At 50.9% G+C, this 19,763-nt stretch overlaps 1 protein-coding gene across 8 annotated transcripts in view; it reads right to left on the reverse strand.

Annotated features, from left to right (window-relative positions):
• The window catches only part of GAS7 (growth arrest specific 7), a 200,315-nt gene that overhangs the window by 98,839 nt on the left and 81,713 nt on the right, over positions 1–19,763 (reverse strand). Inside the window, exons 1-3 of one of the 8 annotated variants that reach the window (XM_024748443.1) lie at positions 10,543–10,792; positions 10,300–10,386; positions 10,136–10,218 (exon numbers count right to left, since the gene is read on the reverse strand). The exons of 3 other annotated variants lie outside the window; for them this stretch is intronic. In XM_024748443.1, the coding sequence (XP_024604211.1) occupies positions 10,136–10,195 (60 nt within the window). In that variant the 5' untranslated portion in view covers positions 10,196–10,218; positions 10,300–10,386; positions 10,543–10,792. Of the gene's footprint in view, positions 1–4,884; positions 9,291–10,135; positions 10,219–10,299; positions 10,387–10,542; positions 10,793–15,952; positions 16,145–19,763 lie in introns of those variants that run through there. 4 more of the 8 variants (XM_024748444.1, XM_024748450.1, XM_024748446.1 and 1 more) reach the window with 4 other exon arrangements.

Here is a 19,763-nt window from a genome sequence, read left to right on the forward strand (position 1 = left end):
AGACATTCAGAGAGATGCCCATTCAGAAGAAAGCAAGAAAGGGACGGGGCTGTATGTAGGTAGTGGCCGGATCTGGCCCACCAGGCCAAGCGATGGCCCCTGGGAAGGGACTGGTAGCCAGTTTCTTGCACTCAATGTGGTGGGGGCCAAGGCCCCTCCTAAGGTTTCTACGTGTCCCCATCATAAAAGAGTCCCAAGATCAAGTGGACATATCAGAAATGGCACTGGTTTCAAAAGCCTCCTTACAGGCCCCGTTGCAGACCTATGGGATCCCCTCCTCAGCGTCTCCCAGACCTCAGTCACTCACGTTCTGCTCTCAGAACTTTCCCACTGTCATGCATCAGCTACACTATGATTTACTGACTTACACAGAACTTGAATTAAGCCTGGCCCTAAGCAGTAATATCTATGAAACCGTGGATTTGATTGGGTTGGGTTGTTTTTTTTTTCTATTACACACGAAAATAAATGGAACTTAAAAACTGTTATCTCCACATGATCTAAGATCATCTCACATATCCCCAGTCGTAAACTCAGCCCACTCGGAGAAACACAGTCTCAGGCTACGTGTAAAACTATCACGCAGCGTCAGGCAATGGTTTACGAGGTTCTTTTTTCGATCCCAGAAAACCAAACTTGAATTTGTTACTGACCACATACCCACAACTGCAGGAATGAGGTCCCCAGTGTGGGCCCGAATCACCACGGGGAGGACCAAGAGGACAGTTAAAGGGGTGCGGAGGGACGTCCTGTGGAAAGGGGCACCGGGCGGTAGCCCTGTGGACACCTCTGTCGAATCCCGGTTCGGGTGGCACTAAGAGGAAAAGATAAAACTTACCACGCTACAAAAAAAGCAAAAATAGTGTGCAATCAGAATCTGAGGGAAAAACCCTCCAGGACCTTTAAGGCCAGTGGAGTAAACGGAGAGAATTTTACAAAACGGAGACTAATTGGGAAAGGGGAAACAGCACTCACACCTTCACTGCTCTCCGTGCCTAATTTGAGATGCACTTGGCACCTTCGCCCTTCTCAGACCCCGATGTGAGATACGGGATCTGCACCCTCTCAAGCACTAAACAGCCAGCCCCTGTGGCTCAGAAGCAGCCTGAGATCTGCCCCTCCCTCCCTGCTACCCACCTCTGCACAGCGATTCCTGGAAAACAAGCCAGTGGGCAGTGCAGGTGGGTGCAGGGCCTGGGGAGGGCTGTTAGTCATTCAGAGAGGTACGGATCCCACAGGTCAAGTCTGGAGAATGTCCTGACAGCAGTGAGTGGGGATGGGGCCAGGAGAACTGTGATTTCTCACGCACTTCACCCATTCGGAATATCAGCGAGCCAGGCAGTAAAAGAACGACGCACCAGGTGACAGTCGATTTGAAAACAAGAACAGGACTGGGAAGTGTATGTACCATTGAACCTACAGGTGAGCAAATGTGAAAAGGACTCAACCTTCCCCCAAGTGCACAGAGTGCCAAAGCCAGTGACAGATGACCTATACTCTTCTCGTATAATGCAGCATCTACGTAGATCCTGCCTTGTTAAGGATGAGTTTGGGGCTTCCCTGGTGGCACAGTGGTTGAGAGTCCGCCTGCTGATGCAGAGGACACGGGTTCGTGCCCCGGTCTGGGAAGATCCCACATGCCGCGGAGCGGCTGGGCCCGTGAGCCATGGCCGCTGAGCCTGTGCGTCCGGAGAGGCCACAGCAGTGAGAGGCCCGCGTACCGCAGAAAAGAAAAGCCGGGGGGGAGGGGCGGAACACATGGGAAATGAGTGAGGAAACACCATCCTAAAGGCTCAAAGGAAGAGCACATCTCAGAAAGTAATTCAGAATATAATTTAAAATGTCAGGAAACTGCTAGAATGTAAGAAGTTGTGACCTCTTAGAGGAACAGAAAATTCGTAATGGAAAAAAACAGGCAAAAGAGAAAGGCTGATATAAAGAAGAAAATAGATAAGGTCAGTATTATATGAAAATTGCTCATTTAAAGCCACATTAACAGTTGTGGATAAATAAAAATATTAAAAGTTAAATCAGTAAAGTACAGAGTAAACTTAAAAATATCTCCCCAGGGCTTCCCTGGTGGCGCAGTGGTTGAGAGTCCACCTGCCGATGCAGGGGACGTGGGTTCGTGCCCCGGTCTGGGAAGTTCCCACATGCCGCGAAGCAGCTGGGCCCGTGAGCCATGGCCACTGAGCCTGCGCGTCCGGAGCCTGTGCTCCGCAACGGGAGAGGCCACACAGTGAGAGGCCCGCATACCGCAAAAAAAAAAAAAAAAAAAAAAAAGTAAGTATCTCCCCAAATTGCAAACTAAAAAAAGCAAGGAAATAATGAATCAATGTAGGTTTAAGTAGTATTCCATTAGAAAAGACCAGATCAAATACACTAAAATCAACAATTAATGACAAAAATAAAATATAATAAAAAATCATGCACACCAACAGGCAAAGAGAAAAGTTATCTAGGAAATCACTCCTTCCTCAGACTTTTCCTCTACTCCTACTAATAGCTAGAGAGCACTTCCCACTAAAATAAAAGCTCTGTGAGGCAGGGACTTTGTTTTGCTCACAGCTCATCAGCACTGGGCATCGCCCATCTGAAAGTGCTAGAAGACAAATGCCACTGAGGTCAAAGCTTCAGGGGCATGGCCATCATCTTGTTCATACCTGTGGGTGTCTATAAACATTTGCTGAACGATGGAACAGGCTGAGCTGCAAACATGAGTTTCTGTCCAAAAAGGTTGACATCCAAGACATACATATACAGCCAAGTCATATTACTATTTGACATGGAAGAAACAGGAAGGTTCTTGTAGGCATGCAAGTGAAGAGACCACGCACTTACTGTTCAGACACTGAGAGAGAAACCAAAATTAGGACGATGATGCTGGGGAAGTAACCATATAAATGCATTGCTTAGTGCACTCCCCCAGCAAACAGTACTGCCTGGGGTTAGGGTTAGGGTTTCGGGTTAGGGTTGAGGTTTGGTGCCGAGTGTTTCCCTTGGTCCTCCTCTGCTGCTCCCCTCCCATCCTGGAACCAGGATACATGTTTCTCCTGCAACATCCAAGGCCAGTACAGACGAAGCCTCCAGCCATGTGTGGGGCGCACTTGTAACTGCTTGCTTCCTTTTCTGTCCAAGAACATGCCGACCGTGGAGGGACTGTTCAAGCTTTGTGGATTCTGTGCTGGGAGAGTCACCGAACAAAAAGTCTTTGTTTCCTTTGTCCACCGAGCAATGCTGCACTATGCAGAACATCATAGCGGCCACTTTCTCTGCCAAAGAACTTGAGTGATGATTTTCTGTGTATTTAAAACTCATACTGAATGAACCAAGTCTTCCCCCACCCCCTCAAAACAGGAAAGACTAATCAGCCACCCAGTAGCCAATGCTTTCTGCCATCAAAACCCTCCTTTATAACATCTTCTAAACCCTCTTTTATATCATCTTCTAGGAGCGGTTCCTGTTTTAGAAACGAGAGGACGCAGCATGATCTCAACTATGGAAAATAATGCTCTCCCCGCCCCAAGCCAAGCATGAAGGAAACACACGAAAATGTTAACAAAAGTTATCTTTGTACTGTGGGATTCCTCTGGCTGTTGTCATTGTATTTCTTTTATCACGTTTACGTTTCTGAGTTCTTTTTTAATTTTAAAAATGAAATTTTTAATTTTTCTTTATTTTAAAAATGTATTTGTAAACACTGCCCTTCCCCTGAATCAGCATGTACAATTCTAAATATACCATATGATCCCAATTATGTAGACAAATAGGTCCCGAAAAAAAAAAAAAAAAAGACAAGCATGCTAAATATTTTTTCTTATTTTTGCTTTTCTGTATTTTCCAAGTTTTCTATAATGAGCATATTCATTTTACCACATTCTTTTAAAACAATCTTTAACTTGGATTCCATTATGAGCTAATACATGAATATAGCCTTATGTAAAATATTTAGATAATATTTGCTAGTAAAATCCCCCTTGACATATCCCATTTCACTTGCCATCCCCTAAAATGAACACTGTTTATCAGATTAAGGTTCGTTGTATTATCTTTCAAACGGCAGGGAGACTGCGGGGGGGGGGGCTTTATTTTTAGGAAGACGAATTGAATTAAGACAAAATGATCAACAGTAAAGAACTTAACCAATGCAGTGCTGACACAAAAATTAGGGATGGAAGGGACCGTAGAGATCACTTGATCCCATGTTGCCATTTTACAGATGGGGAAACTGAGGCTCAGAGACAGATGGGGGTTGGTTGGACACCAAGTCTCCCAGTCCTAATGCAGAGTTCTTCTTCTCCTCACTCTTTGGCCCTAAACCTTGGTGCTGATGTTGCCACCATGGCTGGAGGAGTAGCTCTGGCCAGATGGCATGGCAGAAACCAAGCCCCACTTAGGACCCCTCCCCAGGCTGACCCCCACAAGGCTCTGTGCAAGGCGACCTTTGCCAATAAGTCTGGCTCTCAGTTCAACCATGAGCCACTTTCCATCTGTTTGTGGCCAGTGAGCCCCCGTGAAGGGGGGCGGGGGTGACCCAGGGAGGAAACATCTGTGCACACAAAAAGAAGTCATAAACGCACTTGATTTTCTCTTTTGGCAAATCCTCTTCTGCTTATTTTTTTTCCACTCATTGAAATGCAAAGCTCCATTCCAACAAGGGGGCCTGGAAGATTCCAGAGGCTTCGGGGAACCACAGCCTCTGCTCTGCAGCAGGGGCTCCCAAAATAAGGTATGCACGATGCGTAGGGATGTGGGTGGGGATTAGAAACAGAAGAGGCAAGCCCCACTAGCCACTCGAATGCCCACAGACATCCCTTTGCTTGTCTCCAAACCCTAACCTTCAGCCAGGACAGAGGGAGTTCAGGTATAGGTTCTACCTCTTACCAGCCATATAATCTCAGCCAAGTCACTTCACCGCTTTGAACCTCTTTTTCTTTTCCACATGTAAAAATGGAAATACCACCACCCACTGCACAAAATTCTTGCAAAGACTAAATACGAGGGCCGAAATGATGGAAGAAACTCCGTAAGTATTAGCTGTGCTCCATACCGGCCCATCTCCGTTAAATCACTGAGCAGCCTTTAGGAAACTCATCGGCTGAGGTCCCCAGTGCTGAGTCACTTGTACGGCACGGCCTGCGGGCTAACCTCTCAGAGTGACACCTTCTGACCTTCCTGACACAGACCGGAGAAAGAGGAACAGCATGTGACTTGGAATCAGGCCACTCTGTGGGGAAGACTGGGGTTTCGGGGACCAGCAGAAGGGGCCAGAGAACATCCACGTCCACCGGGGCTGCTGGGAACCTGGTGACCCCCTGCAAACCAGACCGAGACACAGACACAGCCGTGCGCAACAGCCGTGAACCAACCAACGCAAAGCCTGGCAACCTTCCTAAAGCAGCTCGCGTGTGACTTCATTTGAATCGTTGCCCCCAGCAAGGACACCCCAACAGAACACTCCCTCCCCCGACTTCAAGCTCCTAAAAATGAGGCTGGATAATCACGAGGACAAAGGACAGGATTTCTCCTTCCCCCCGAAGTCGATTCCCACTGTCTGTACTTCACCATTAGTCCCAACCTTTTCCGCAGTTCTTCCTTGCTGAAGTGCTTTCTGTCTATTGTGGGCCAGTAACTTGTATCTGTTGGAGCTTATTGGACCTTTACAAGAGCCCTGGGAGAGAAGAATTCATTTTATAATCAAATCATTTTTATTTTATAATCGAATAAACCAAGGTCTTACCACCAGCAAGACAGAACTGGTTTGAACCTGGTGTCCCGTCTCCAAGGCTCATGGTTTTGCTCCTGACCCCACGCCATCCCCGAGTTCCTCCACGAATCAAGGCTCAGCCTGGGTTTGATGCTCCAGCCGGGATGGGGGTCCATCTTGCTCTGTCTGGTGGGCCAGGCTCCTCACTTCTTGCTGTCTCCCTGGGAAATGCAGCCCCCTGCCCCACCAGCCCCACCTTCCCTCCCCCTGGTACCTCCACAGCTGCTCTTGTTCGGGGGCCAGTGATGAGTGGTCCTCACACCCCGCTCACCTGAGCTTCCTGAGAACATGAACAGTGTCCTACCCAAATCTGTCCCCAGACACAGAAAACATACCCAACAAGCATGTGTTGAATCAGTGGAGTTCCTTCAGTCTCCAAGTAGGACTGTCAGCCCACTAAGAAAGCGGGTTTCTTACTTTCCCAGGGTCACCGGCACCCCAAGGTGAGAGGACAGGAAGAGAGAGAGGCAAGAAGGTAGAGGCAGAAGCACAGCCCGCGTGTTCATCTAGTTTTTACTGGGAGGGGTCTTACATACCGAAATGCCCTCAGGGGGGCCCCAAATCACAAATGAACTAAATGGGCCGGGGCGTGGTGGGGCAGGGGAAGTCATCAATGGCTTGGGTCGGGGTCTCTGAAACAAGCCTCTCACGGGCCTAGGGCCCTCCAAGTAAATACACTCGGAAGAAATGTACTCTCTTGGCTCACCTAGACTGTCCACTGAGGTCATTAAAGCCTTTAGCCAGAGAGAAAGTAGGCGGAAGCCAAGGGATCATCTATGATTACAGCAGCCTGAGTGGCCAAGGGCAGATCTGAAATGTACATAGGTGATTGGCTCTCACCTCTAAGTACTTTAAAAACTGGTAATTATTTTCACCTAAGAACTCCTAGCCCATGAACGCCTGGTCATCTTTGATAAGCCTGAGCAGCCAACCTGGTCCCTCTCCATGTGATGCATTCCCCGGCCTTGTTTGCTAGGGTCACACACTGCAGCTCCCCTGGGAAGAGAGCCCGGTGACCTTCTATCTCCCCAGGACTGTCAGAGACACCAGGGCTCCTCCACCACTGTGGCACCAACGGGACCCACAGATGTAAGCACTGGAGTAAAGCGAACTGGAATTTGCTGAGCTCCCGTAGCCAGAAGTACTTCTCCAGCCCTCAGAGCACGAACAGAAGTCTGCCTGGAGCGGTGTCGGGTGAGAACCTCGACTCCTCTTTGGCTAGGGATCCCCGCCTCTCCTCCCCTCTGGGTCTTAAAAGGATGGAAAGGGACAACAGAGGGTGCTGGCATCCTGTCTGTGCTCTGAGCCTCAGAGCAGTGGTTCTCAGCCTTCGCTCCTTCAGCTGCATCAGAAAGGCCATCAGAACACAGACTGCCAGACCCCACCTTCCGCATTTCTGAATCAGCAGGTGTGGGTAGCACCCAACAGTCTGCGTTTCTAACAAGGTCCCAAGTGATGCTGCTGCAGGTTCAGGCATCACACTTTGAGAACCACTGATTTCAAGGCAAAAACAAACACACAAACAAAAAGACACAGCACCTGTTCTAAATCTACCGCTATTCCTTAAAACTTAATTTTTAGGAGACCAACAAATTCACTTTCAGAAAGAGATTCTTAACATCTTCTTGAAAACTGCAGCCGTCTCACTCTCCCTCTTTTCACAGACATGGACACCGGGTCTATTTCATATTTCCTAACCGTAAGAAAGACATCACGAATCATGCGAATATTGGCAACTGTTCCATCACTGCTCTCCGTGCTGGTGATGGGTAGGGACTGTAGCAAACTGAAAGCCCGCCATTCATCGTCAGCGTACTGCTGCCAGGCAGGACAGTGGGCTCAGTGTCATCAAAGCTACTCATTTTTGCCAGAGAAGCTGGAAATCTGAATTTTTAATGTGAAATCTGCTCATTTTTAGAGGTTGGCAACCAACTCAAAAGATTTTAAATGAAGCTATGGGCAAAAACGAAAACAAAACCACCACCAAACCCCCCTGCAGTTTTGCACTTGATTTTCCCCAGTGGCCACCAGTGTACAGCTCCTGGTGTTAACTGCAGTCATTTGAAGAGAGGGCGCCCTCGTGTTAGAGAATTGAATACCACCGTCCTAGACCAAAAGTATAATCAGTACCTTTACCCTCTATTCACTAGCCTCTTGCTAAGACCTCTTACTACCAACATCTCCTGGTGGGTGAGCTGAATACCAGCTTCCGGGTATCAGTACACACCCTCCAAGGGCCGCAAATGTGTGGCCAACTCCATCTCACCCCGGAGCTGAGCGCCCCAGCCTGGGTCCCACCTTCCTTGGAAGGGAAGCATAGGACAAGGTTTGGGGGCCGGAAGGGACCCTGGGGAGTCTGTCCTACTCTGTCGATGGAAGAGTGGTGCCTCAACAGCTGATGAGAAGGTTTGGAAGGGGAGGCGGTAGTGAAGAAGCTGGTATAGCTTAAGGAGTGAGGCATGTGCCGCCGGCTGGGCAGGGAGGCAGAGAAGGTGGTCAGAGGCAAAGCCGCGCACAGAGCGGGAACCAAGGAGAAAGAGGGTTGGGCAGCAGCCTCGGAGGACAGACGCACATCCATGGGGTGTAAAGGTGAGATGACACAGCTGCCGCAGTGAGCAGAGAGATCCCCACGGGATCGCCGGTGCTGAGCAGCTGGAAGCCAGCACCCTTGGAGCACAGTGCCTGGTGGGGAGGACGGCCGGGTCCATCCCTCACCGGAGCAGTGTAGGGCTCCAGGGCAGGGGAATGTGTGTTTTGGGACCGCTGGGGAGGGTGCAGGGGGAACAGGCTGTCGCTGCAAGAATCACAGGCCCTGGGAGAAGGGGATGCCCCCTCTGGTCCCCAGACCTCACGCTTCCCAGCCAGCCTGCTTGCCCCTGTCTGAGCTGCATGCCGCCTCACACCAGCTTCTCAAAACGATGCTTGCGTGAGGCTCTCCCCCACTGAGAACCCTTCCTTTCTCCTTCCAGCTTTTTCTTGGAAAGGAAATCCCCAGCCGTCCACAGGAGATTTCAGGCTCACTGGGTCACCACTCTAGGCCAGAAGGTGTCATTTTTTGGTTTCGAAAGTCTGACCCACGGTAAAAAGCACATTTTTGCTTCACAACCCAATATACGTGCAGAGCAAAAGTTTCACGCAGCAATACGTGCTTTACCACGTGCAACGCACTCTGCTGTTTTCCCACCCTATTTTCCACGCTGCTTAATACGGATTATAGACGCCTTGTGGCTGGTGACTCCTGCTTTAAGAAACACCACTTCACCTGGTCCCGATCTCCGTTTTTAAAACTCCCCCCTTTATACCCCTCCCCCCATTCTCCATCATAAATTCCTGCAAGAGATTCCTTCCCTTTGCACTTTCCTTGGCCCGCCCAGGCAGGGGAGAATGCTCCCAATTTCCAATCTTCCAGCCCCACAGACTGTACACCACTCACAGGCCCTAGATTCCAACTGTACACATTTTCTCTTTTCAAGAACAGGGTCGGCACTTTGCTGTACAGCAGAAACTAACACAGCATTGTAAAGCAACTATACTCCAATAAAAATTAGAAAAAAAAAAAAAAAAAGAACAGGGTTAGGAATTCCCCAGCCATCCAGCGGTTAGGACTCCGCGCTTTCACTGCTATGGGCCGGAGTCTGATCCCCGGTTGGGGAACTAAGATCCCGAAAGTCACGTGGCACGTCAAAGAAGAAAAAAAAAAAAAACTGGGTCCAAGTCTTTGGAGCCAGTGCACTTAAAATAACTGTCAAATGTCTGATATTATAGAAGAGGGAGCCCGACTGAGACTTTTCTAAATGATGATAAAACCGTAGCATTTCAAGGCACACCCAAAATCTCCAGAGAAGCCCTCGGGTGCATCACACCCCCATCAGGACCCAAATGCTGCTGCTGACGGTTTCACACTGGCTGTGACACTGACCCTCCACCACAGTGCTGGGGAAGAGATTCCAGGACTTAGTGGGGAAACTGAGCCTCGGTGAAGTGGACACAGTTGTCACACGGGAAGCGGCTGAATCCACATGAAACCAGTTTTCCAGACTCTAACTTCCGTGCTCTTTCCAGAAGCCTTCATGGCTTCTGATCCTGTTACATAATCCTGTGTTCCTTACACGCCCTCCAACTTGTGACGCAAGAAAGGAGCGCCCCCGAGTGGGCCACCCTCTCTGCAGCCCCCGTACGTCTAGTGTGTACACCCACGGCTGTCCTGACCCCACCACACAAATGCCCTCATGAGGCACAGGGGCCCGAGTCAGAAGTCCCCTGGGGACCTGGTTCCCGTCCCACTCTCTGGCTGGCTGTGTGACATCTGGCAGAGCGTGTACCTCTCTGGGCTTGTCCCTCATCTAGAGCCGGGGAAGCTGAACCTACCGACTCCCAAGGTCCTTCCAGGCTTCTCCTGAATATTCTATCTGCACCATGTGAAGCCATCTGGCCCCAACCGGGAGCCACACCTGGGAAGGAAGAAAAGGCAAAACAGAGGAGGCGAAGATCCAGACCGGGGAACCAAGTCAAAGGAAACAAGGAAAACTCACTCTGCACTCAGCTCACTTCAGACACCACCCTGGCCAGTGGCTTGCTCCTCTTTCCGGAGCCTCCGGTCCCCGGGCGGCCCAGACGCACTGAAGGAGTGAGGAGAGGCGACCCGTGGGGAAACAGAAGAATCACCCTCCGGCCCAGCAGGAGGCCATCCAAGCAGGGCTTCCCTAACCCTGCTCCAATGAGCTTTGAGCAACCTGCCCTATGGATCAGCGGCCACGCCCCGGGCGCCCACTCACCTCAGCCCCGCAGTCCTTCCTCTTGCAGAGCTGACCCACTGGTCATCTTCTGCCACCGTTTCCACATCCACTGCTTCCCCTGTGGCATCAGCTAATTCACTGTGCAAAGCAGCACTTATATATAGAAAGTTGCAGCCACACAGGTTAGCATTAAAATAGAGACTTGACGTTGCTGTGGCAACCAAACAAATGATATTCAAAACGAAAGAAGTATTCTGCAATCGGGTAAGCATGTCCACAGCTTTCCAGCACAGCCGCGCCGTTTCCCCCGCGAGGGTAGGTGGGCCTGGTCCTCCATAAACCTCCTCCCTGTTAAGTCACCAGCTCTGGTTTCAGCTGTGGCCATGGCCCCCTGCACCAGCTCCTTCCTGAAGCCGATTCCTTACCCAGAACAGACCTGAGGCCAAGACACTGAAGGAGTACGATGACCCTGACCAGGCGTATCAGTTTGCAAAAGCTCTACTCCTCAAGCACCAAGGGGAGGCAGCCTGTGGCCCTGGTGTTACTCCCAAGGATGCTTCTGGAAACAAAGGGGGTTTCTGCCAACCGTTGGCCACAGGCAAAGACTCAAGAGGCGCCAGTGAGCTGAGTGACATTTGGCAGGCTGCTTTCCCTCTCTGAGCCTCAATTTAAAAATAAGGGAGCATACTACTATATATACAATAGATAACTAATAAGGACCTACTGTATAGCACCGGGGACTCTACTCAATACTCTGTAGTGGCCTAGATGGGAGAAGAATCTAAAAAAGAATGGATACATGTATATGTATAACTGACTCACTTTGCTGTACACCTGAGACTAACACAACACTGTAAATCAACTATACTCCAATAAAAACAGAAATAAAAAAATAAGAAGGAACAAGGGATGGAGAAGTAGCCTAGTGCCTCCCACCTCGGTGATTCTAGGATGTGCATCTTTTCTCTGTTTTCGTTTCCCTTTTTTTCACTTTCCTTGTTTCCCTAGTCCCTGGGCATATGCCTTAACCCTGCCACATATGCCCTGACGTTGCTGCAGCCCCCAACCTCACGCAGAAGCTACTGGTTCCTAGTCTGCCACGTGGGATAAGCCTCTATCATTCCCGTTCAGCACAGCCATCACCCAGAATGTACACAGCCGTCAAGTCGAAAGGTTTGGATTTGAGTTATTCAAGGAGCCACCAAGAGCCCAGGGGCCTTAGACAATCCTCTGAGCCTTTCGGAGGCTCGTTTACATATTTCAAAATCAGACATGACCTAGAGTGACTAAAATTTAAAAGGTGGACAATACCACGTGCTAGCGAGGTTGCAGAGCAACCGGAAAGCTCATCCACTGCTGGTGGGAATGCAAAATGGTACAGTCACTCTGGAGAGCAGTTTGGTAGTTTCCTATGAAGTTAAACATACACTTACCATATGCCCCAGTAATCAATCCCACTCCTAGGTATGTACCCAAAAGAAATGAAAATACAGGTCCACACCAGGTCTTATACACGAATGCCCATAGCAGCTTCATTCATAAAGACCCCAAACTGGCAACAACCCAAAAGATCTCAACAGGGATTAAGGAACAAACTGTGCTACATCCATGTAATGGAATATTACTCACCCACACAAAGGAACGCACTACTGACACAGGCCACAACCTGGGTCCGTCCCGTACACATTACATTAAGAAGCCAGTCTCAAAAGGTTACCTACTGTATGATTCCCTGTATACGACATTCTCCAAAAGATAAAGCTACAAGAATGGAGGACCCATGAAGGGTCGGGTCAGGGAGGGTGTGAACGCAAAGGGAGGGTAGGAGGGAGGATCTTGGGGTGATGGAACTCTTCTATGTCCTGGTTGAGGTGGTGGTTACATAAATCTATAATATGTGTTAAAATTCATAGAACTGTACACCCAAAAAGGTCCATTTTACTGTCTGACAAAAATTTAAATAAATGCTATTTTCACCTTCAAAAGGTAAAAAAAAAAAAAAAAAATCACAAATGATGATACTATCTCCTCATAGGATTATTCAGATCAAAAGTTGGGTCCTCACAAGCAAGAAGGATATACTGTACAGCACAGAGAAATACAGCCATTATTTTGTGATAACTTTAAATGGAATATAATCTATAAAAATACTGAATCACTGTGTTTACACCCAAAACTAATACAATATGGTAGATCAACTACACTTCAATGAAGAAAGTGGGGTCCTCACCAATGAACTGTAAAGTCCTGAGAACTATTAGTTATTGGTACCACTTTTTTTTTTTTTTTTCTTTTGCGGTACGCGGGCCTCTCACTGCTGTGGCCTCTCCCTTCGCGGAGCGCAGGCTCAGCGGCCATGGCTCACGGGCCCAGCCACTCCGCGGCATGCGGGATCCTCCCGGGGCGGGGCACGAACCCGTGTGCCCTGCATCGGCAGGCGGACTCTCAACCACTGCGCCACCAGGGAAGCCCGGTACCACTTTTAATTACAAAGATCCTCTTCTTGTTCTAGACCAACGGTTCTCAGCCTTGGACCGTCAGCACCCACAGCAGCCGGGAATTTGTTGGAAAGTACAAATGTTTGGGCCTCACCCCAGCCCTCCCGAATCAGAAACTCTGGGGGTGGGGCCCCGCAATCTGTTTTAATAAGCCCTCCGGGTGAGTGATTCCAATGCAGGCTGAAATCTGGGGACCACTGGCCTCCATACACCCATTAGACCCAGCTAAGGCCGGCCCATCGTGGAATGGTCTGGTCCTTTAATATGAAAAGCATGGATACAGGCGATGTCTTTCTCCACATCCCCCCTTGTTCACTGACTTCTCCCTCTTTTTTCTTCTCTCCCTACCTCTGCCTTTACTCTGCCCCCAGGCCAGCAGCTGCCCTGAATGGAGGAGCCAGGGGCCACAGCTCTGTCTGACCACCCCGAGTCGGCGACTGACATGGACTCACGTGCTGTTTCAGCTGAGATGCCTGGAAGGAAGCGTCCCTGTGACCTCAGCTGAGGACCAGGGAGCAACCCTGGGCTGCACAAATCCCCGGTGGGCTCTGCAAACGCTCCTCCCTTCTGACCCAGCCGCCCACCTCCCAACTCTCAACTCCTAGAGCACCGCTCAAAACAAACCCTGGAAAAGCAGCATGTCCTGCTTACCCCAGAACAACAACTTCAAAGCCGCTTCGCGTGGATCCTGGCTCCGAAGCCACACAGAGATGACGGATCACAAAGAAGAAATCAGAACCATATGGATTTCATAGTCGGCAAAACAAACAGAATTACAGCATCGGGGTTGGGACGAAGAAACCTGGGGGCTGTGTGTTTGGCCCAGAGCCCGGGCTTGGTGGCCCCCAGCACGGGCTGAGCTCCCCGGCCTCTCGTTCCCGCCCACGACACCCAAAAACAGTGCCAGGGGTGCCCGGCGTGCTGGCCTTCCTTGCCGAGAAGTCTGTGAGCAATGCTGCTTCGGCTGACGTTTATTGAGTTTTTATGTCTCTTCTAGGGTGCAGTTGAAGATCATTCAGCTTCTTTTCTAGTATCGTACAAATATGCACAAGCACAGTCTACCATGGGTGACAGCGCCGGGAGCCTCGGGGAGGGGCGGGGGGGAGCAGCTGTGGCCCCTACCCCCACTCCCTTTTACACCACTGGTTCCTTCCTCCCAGAGAGAACCATGCTGGGTGTACAGCCAACCGTGCTGGGCGCACCCACTCCTGGCCTCATTCTCATCACAGAGACTCTTGCCCAGTTTCTAGGGAAACAGCATGGTGGTCCCCGTAGCCAGTGTTTCTGCATCAGGGGCGATTTTGCCCCACAGGGGACACCTGCCAATGTCTGGAAACCTTTACTGGTGGTCACAATGGGGGTGGGAGAGATGGGCAGGTGCACCCGTTCCCTATTGCTGCTGTAACAAATGACCGCAAACGTAGTCGCTTAAGACAACACACATTTCTTAGAGTTCTGTATTTCAGAAATGGATCTCACTGCGCTAAAATCAAGGTGTCCGCGGGACCACGTTCCTTGTGGAGGCTCCAGGGAAGAATCTGTTTCCCTGTCTTGATTTTTAGCTTCTAGAATCCACCTGCATTCCTTAGCTCCTGGCCCCTTCCTCCATCTTCAAAGCCAGCAATGGTGTGTCGAGTCTCTGTCACGCTGCCATCTCTGGTTTTCTCTCTTCTGCCTCCCTCTTCCATTGATAAGGACCCTTGTGATTATATTAGGCCCACCTGGATAATCCAAGCTACTCTCCTCACCTCCAAGTCAGCTGATTTGTAATCTTAATTCCACCTGCAACCTCGAGTCCCCTTTACCATGTGACCTAACATACTCACAGGTTCCAGGAACAGGGACGTGGACACCTGGGTGGGGGGCATCTAGTGAGTAGAGGCAGGGATGCTGCTACACATCCTACAATGAACAGGACCCCCAGGCCCACAACAAAGAACGATTCATCCCCAAATGCCAATAGCGCCGAGGCTAAGAAACCCTGGTACAGCCTACCACTGAGCAGGTCTTGGTTGGTTCCCAGTGACCCTGACTCAAGTCTATTTCCACGGAGAGACTAACCGTAGGACTTTTGAAGGTCATAGAGAAGCTCTGACACATGATTAAGGAGGAATATTTACCATCCTGTTAAACATTTTAAAGTAGAATCTGTGACTATTTCAAAATCATCCTCAAATGTTTCTTCTTTGATACACAGAAAATATACACAGGCTTTTAAAACAAATAAAATACATCTTGCCCACAGAAGGCACACTGGAACATACTGGACATAGATCATGTAAGTCTCTTTGTGTAAATAACTTCAAATAACATGGCTAATTCTGCTTTGCTGTCGGGTACGCAGTTTGGTCTCAGAAATCCCTGAAACAGCACACCAGAGCTGCTCACAGCCCCGTGTCCTCTCTCCCCTCCCCCCAGGGAGGGCTGAGCCACCAGAAGTTGATGGGGATTCCTAACGACGCTGCAGATCTCAGACCCCACACCAAATGCCCTCCAGCCCCTGGGCTCCTGTGGGTACCCAGGGGGACCCCCACATGGGCGAGGCTGCAGGGGGGCCCCATCCAGCCCTGCAGATGGCAGGGGCCACCCAGAAAGGATGCGCCCCAGCCAAGGCAACCTCCGCCCCGCCGCGTGGGCCATCTGCTAGCTGGGTTTTCCAGAGTGGGTCAAGAAGAGGCAGCAGAGAGCGAGTCGGTGATGGTTTCTTGGCAATTCCCCGGCAGGAACAGGCGGGAGAGGAAACTGAGGTTCAAACAGCCATCTGCCCAGGGGTGGGCATGCATTTACAGCTCCCAAGTGGCAGGGCTTGGTGGGACTGGACCCCAGGTGGCCCTGAGGCTTTCTCAGGGTGACAAGCCCAAGGTCGCACCATTAACAAGACATGACACTGAGGGAGGGCTGAACCTGCACATCTGGCTCTGGACCTCTTAGCCAGTCAGCTTTCCTCTCACCTGCTCACTGTGGCAGCTTCCTGAGACCGCCCAGCAGAGCCCAACTGCTGAGCATCCTCCCGGGCCAAAAGCCTCCTTCAAGACCCTGGGCCCACGGCTCCCACCTCCAAGGGGTGCAGAGGGGGCAGGGGGAGTGCTATTTTCATGCGGCCACAGCAGTTCCTCTGTAGTTCAGTCCCCACCGTGAGTCTCCTCCCTCCACAGACCGTTGCCAAAGAGAGAGCCCTGTTGTAGCAGGAGCGCACACCCCCGCTTCCCTTTTCCATTTCCCAAGCACGGCTTTCACCAGATCGAACATTAGTCATGCAAATGCCAAGAGAAGTTCAAAGATGCTTTGATAACGGGATTTTCTAATACAAGGAGCTGCTACCGCTGGACACAGACCTTCTCAACTTCTCCACTCTCTTACTGGATCCCCCCGCCTTTTGGGGCCTCCGGGGTCAGCTTTTCCATCTCCTGTAACGTGTGGGGCTGTTTTTCACACTTGGATTCTTGTGGTAGAGGGAAAGCCTCAAAGGCATGACCTGGCACCTCCAAGCGCAGTGATCTAGGGGCCTGGAAACCACCATGGGCTCCAACCGCACCTTCCCAGCCTCAGGAACTACGAGGCCAGAAGCAACGCGTGACAGTTACCCACTCCGTGTGCCTGTCCCACAGCTACACACACCCCTGCTTCTGGTGAGAGCACCCTGATTTTTTTTTGGGGGGTGCACCTTTCCCCCACCCTGTCATCATGGCTTGTGGGGACAGGTAGCCCTCACCTCTCCAAGGAGCCTAGTCTATATCCCCCTGGCCATAGTGACTAGAGCTCTGGGATGGGCAGGTGACCCAGAGGCTCAATCCCTGACCCCTGGTTGGAATTACTGGAGAGAAGAAGCAGTGTTATATAGACTATAAGCCTGAAGCTACTGATGGTCACCTTGACACCCTACAGGAAAAAAACCCGCAAAACCTCCCTGAGAGTAGAAGCCACACAGAAAAGGAGCCGGTGAGGGGCAGAGGGAAGAGATGGGGATGGGGGAAGGCGAGATATCAGACTGCTGACACTGTGTAAGCCCCTTGATCAAACCATGCCTGAAGCTGACATCCTGGGACTGTTTCAGGTACACCAACCTATAAATTTCTTTTTCGTCTGAAGCCAATTTGATTGGCATTTCTGTAAGATGTGATAGGAAGAGTTGTGCCTAACATTCTCTCAGCACAGGCCAGAGCATAATATTAACAGCAGCAAAATTTAAACAACGTAAAGCAGAGAGTATGAGAGATTCAGCCCCTTCCATCAGCCTGCATCTGTGGTAGTCTTCTCCCAAAGATATACGCATTTCCAAAGATGCTCTGTACTAGTTTCCTATGGCCACTGTAAAAAATTACCACAGACTTGGTAGCATGAAACAACAGCAGTATATTCTCTCTCAGTTCTGGAGGCCAGGAGTCCAAAATCTGTATTACTGAACTGAATTCAAGGTTTTGGCAGGGCCACGTTCCCTCTGGAGGTTCTAAGGGAGAAGCCGTCCCTTGCCTCTTCCGGCTCCTGGTGGCTGCCAGCCTCCCTTGGCTTGTGGTCACATCACTCTGCCTCTGGTCATACCCCTCCTCTTCTGTGCAGAGCAGAATCTAACCTAATCTCTGCCTCCCTCTAATGAGGGCAACTGGGACTGCATTTAGGGCCATCTGGATAACCCAGGATAATCTCCTCATCTTAAAATCCGCAACTTGGTCACATCTGCAAAGACCCTTTTACCAAATCAGATAACGTTCCCAGGTTCTGGGGATTAGAATATGGACACATCTTTGGGAGCCATTCTCAGCTGTCTCCCCCAGACCCCACCCCCAGTCTGGCCAAGTCAGACCCTTATGGGAATGCGAATGAGACAGGTCACCATTCACACCTCCGAGGCCTCACAGGGTCTGCTCGGCAGACCAAGTGGCACTGGGAGAAGAAATAACCAGAGAGTTGTTAAAACGGGGTCAGAGTAGAAGACATGCAAGGGAGCAGAGTGCCAGGCCCCCAGGATGAGGTCCGTTCAGGGACATTTGGGGCAGCTGGAGTCAGGGGCCTGTCTGCTTGAGGGTAAAATGCAACTTGACCTCAGAGCAAGATGAGGATAATGAGAAGACACCCCGCACGTGCTCTCCAATGTCCCCAGTGAGCAGGAGGGATGGGGGCGGCATGGGGGGAGGGGTTCCCTCTGTAACGGAAGCAGGAGGGATGGAGGTAAAATGAGGGAGTATGATGTGTGACGGGAAACCACGTCCAGATGGGCTGTTTCTCACAGCTTCGGTGAGTCTGGCCTGTACCTGTTGTCCAGGGGGCCCCAGCACCAGAGAAAAGGAAGGGAAAGGCCACCAGCTGGAGAGAACGGAACCTGTGGGTGCAGGTGCTCACCAGCCGGGCAAGGGTGGGACCTTGCCTCTAGGGTGTCCCCGCACCCCCCCACCCCCGTCGGGAGAACAGAGGCTGGCCACGCCCATAAGGGTGTCTGGGTGGACCCGGATCCACGTGGGGTGTCCACTGCTGCCACCCGCCTCCCCCGCCCCCAACAGGACTCGGGCAGCTGGGGAAGGTCCTCCAACCCCCACTGACCACAAGCGGAAGCAGCCTCCTGCCACGAGAGGAGTTGCGTCAGGACACGCCCACATCTCTAGGGAAACTCGATGCTCAAAAGGGACTTTGGAGCTTCCGTTGCGGTCTGCAGACCTGGCTAATGAGGCAAGGTAGGGTTCCCCAAAGCGTAGGCATTCCCATAACACTACCAACACCCAAGATGACCCCGTAGGTGGTGCCCAAGATGACCTGGCAGGGCTAAGGGGCCCGTTTTTAAACGGTGTCATACTCATTTTAAGGACTATTGGGGAAACCCGTGTGCAACCAGCACACACGGAGTGTGTGGTCACTGTCACTCTGCACGGGCAGCAATGATCCGCTTTGACTGGCTCCTTGGGGGGCTCAATGAATGCCTCCCCTTTACTTCTTCATGCAGACTAGTGCCCCCGCCCCCGAGTTTATCTCTGGCTGAATACCTCCCTGGAGAACCACACAGAGGACCGGGCCACCCTCAACCAGCCTCAAGCCAGGATGTCTGTTTACCCGCAATCATGTCAGTTCTTTGAGAATACAACTTGGATACTGCACGCCCTGCTCTGCCCTGGCTTGCGGTGACGTTCATCCGAGGTAAGAAACCATCCCCCCGTAAGTCTTTAGAGAAACCCCAATTAGCAGACACTGATTCTGTAACTATGGGAAGCTGACAGCAACGTCCCTTAACCTTGATGCTGACCCCGAGGTGTGGTCACCTCCCATTTTATAAAGAGCCAGGGTGTGTTGTCTCTGACACTATCTGTACCAAACAGTGGTCTTGACCTTGGTCACTTCTGCAAGAACTAGTCTGGGCCTGTGATCTTTCCTTCAGAATTTAACACACCCCACAGTTGAGACTGAGGCCTCACATGAAGATACCCACCAGTTCCTCCCAAACCTCTTGAGCTGCCACATGAGAAGCACAGTAACGTCACACCAGCACCCCCGAGGGGCAGCCCCCAACACACTCTTGACAGCCCAGCTCTTCCTGTCAGCGGCATCAGTGCCCCCATACCCCTTCCCTCAAATGGCCAGTGGAGCCTGGGCTCTCCTCCAACTGGAAGGCAGAGACCGGCTGTGTCAGGGTTCCCAGGACCACCCAGGCCTGATCATTCACTAGGAGGACTCCTAGCGCTGGGTATGTAGCCATGATTTATTACAGCAAAAGGATACGAGAAAAAGCAATAAAGGGAAATAGTGCCTGGGGCCAAGCCCTGAGGAACCCGGGCGCAA

The sequence above is a fragment of the Neophocaena asiaeorientalis genome, unplaced genomic scaffold, assembly GCF_003031525.2.
Source record: "Neophocaena asiaeorientalis asiaeorientalis breed wild unplaced genomic scaffold, Neophocaena_asiaeorientalis_V1.1 scaffold543, whole genome shotgun sequence".
In the NCBI taxonomy this organism is placed as follows: domain Eukaryota; kingdom Metazoa; phylum Chordata; class Mammalia; order Artiodactyla; family Phocoenidae; genus Neophocaena; species Neophocaena asiaeorientalis.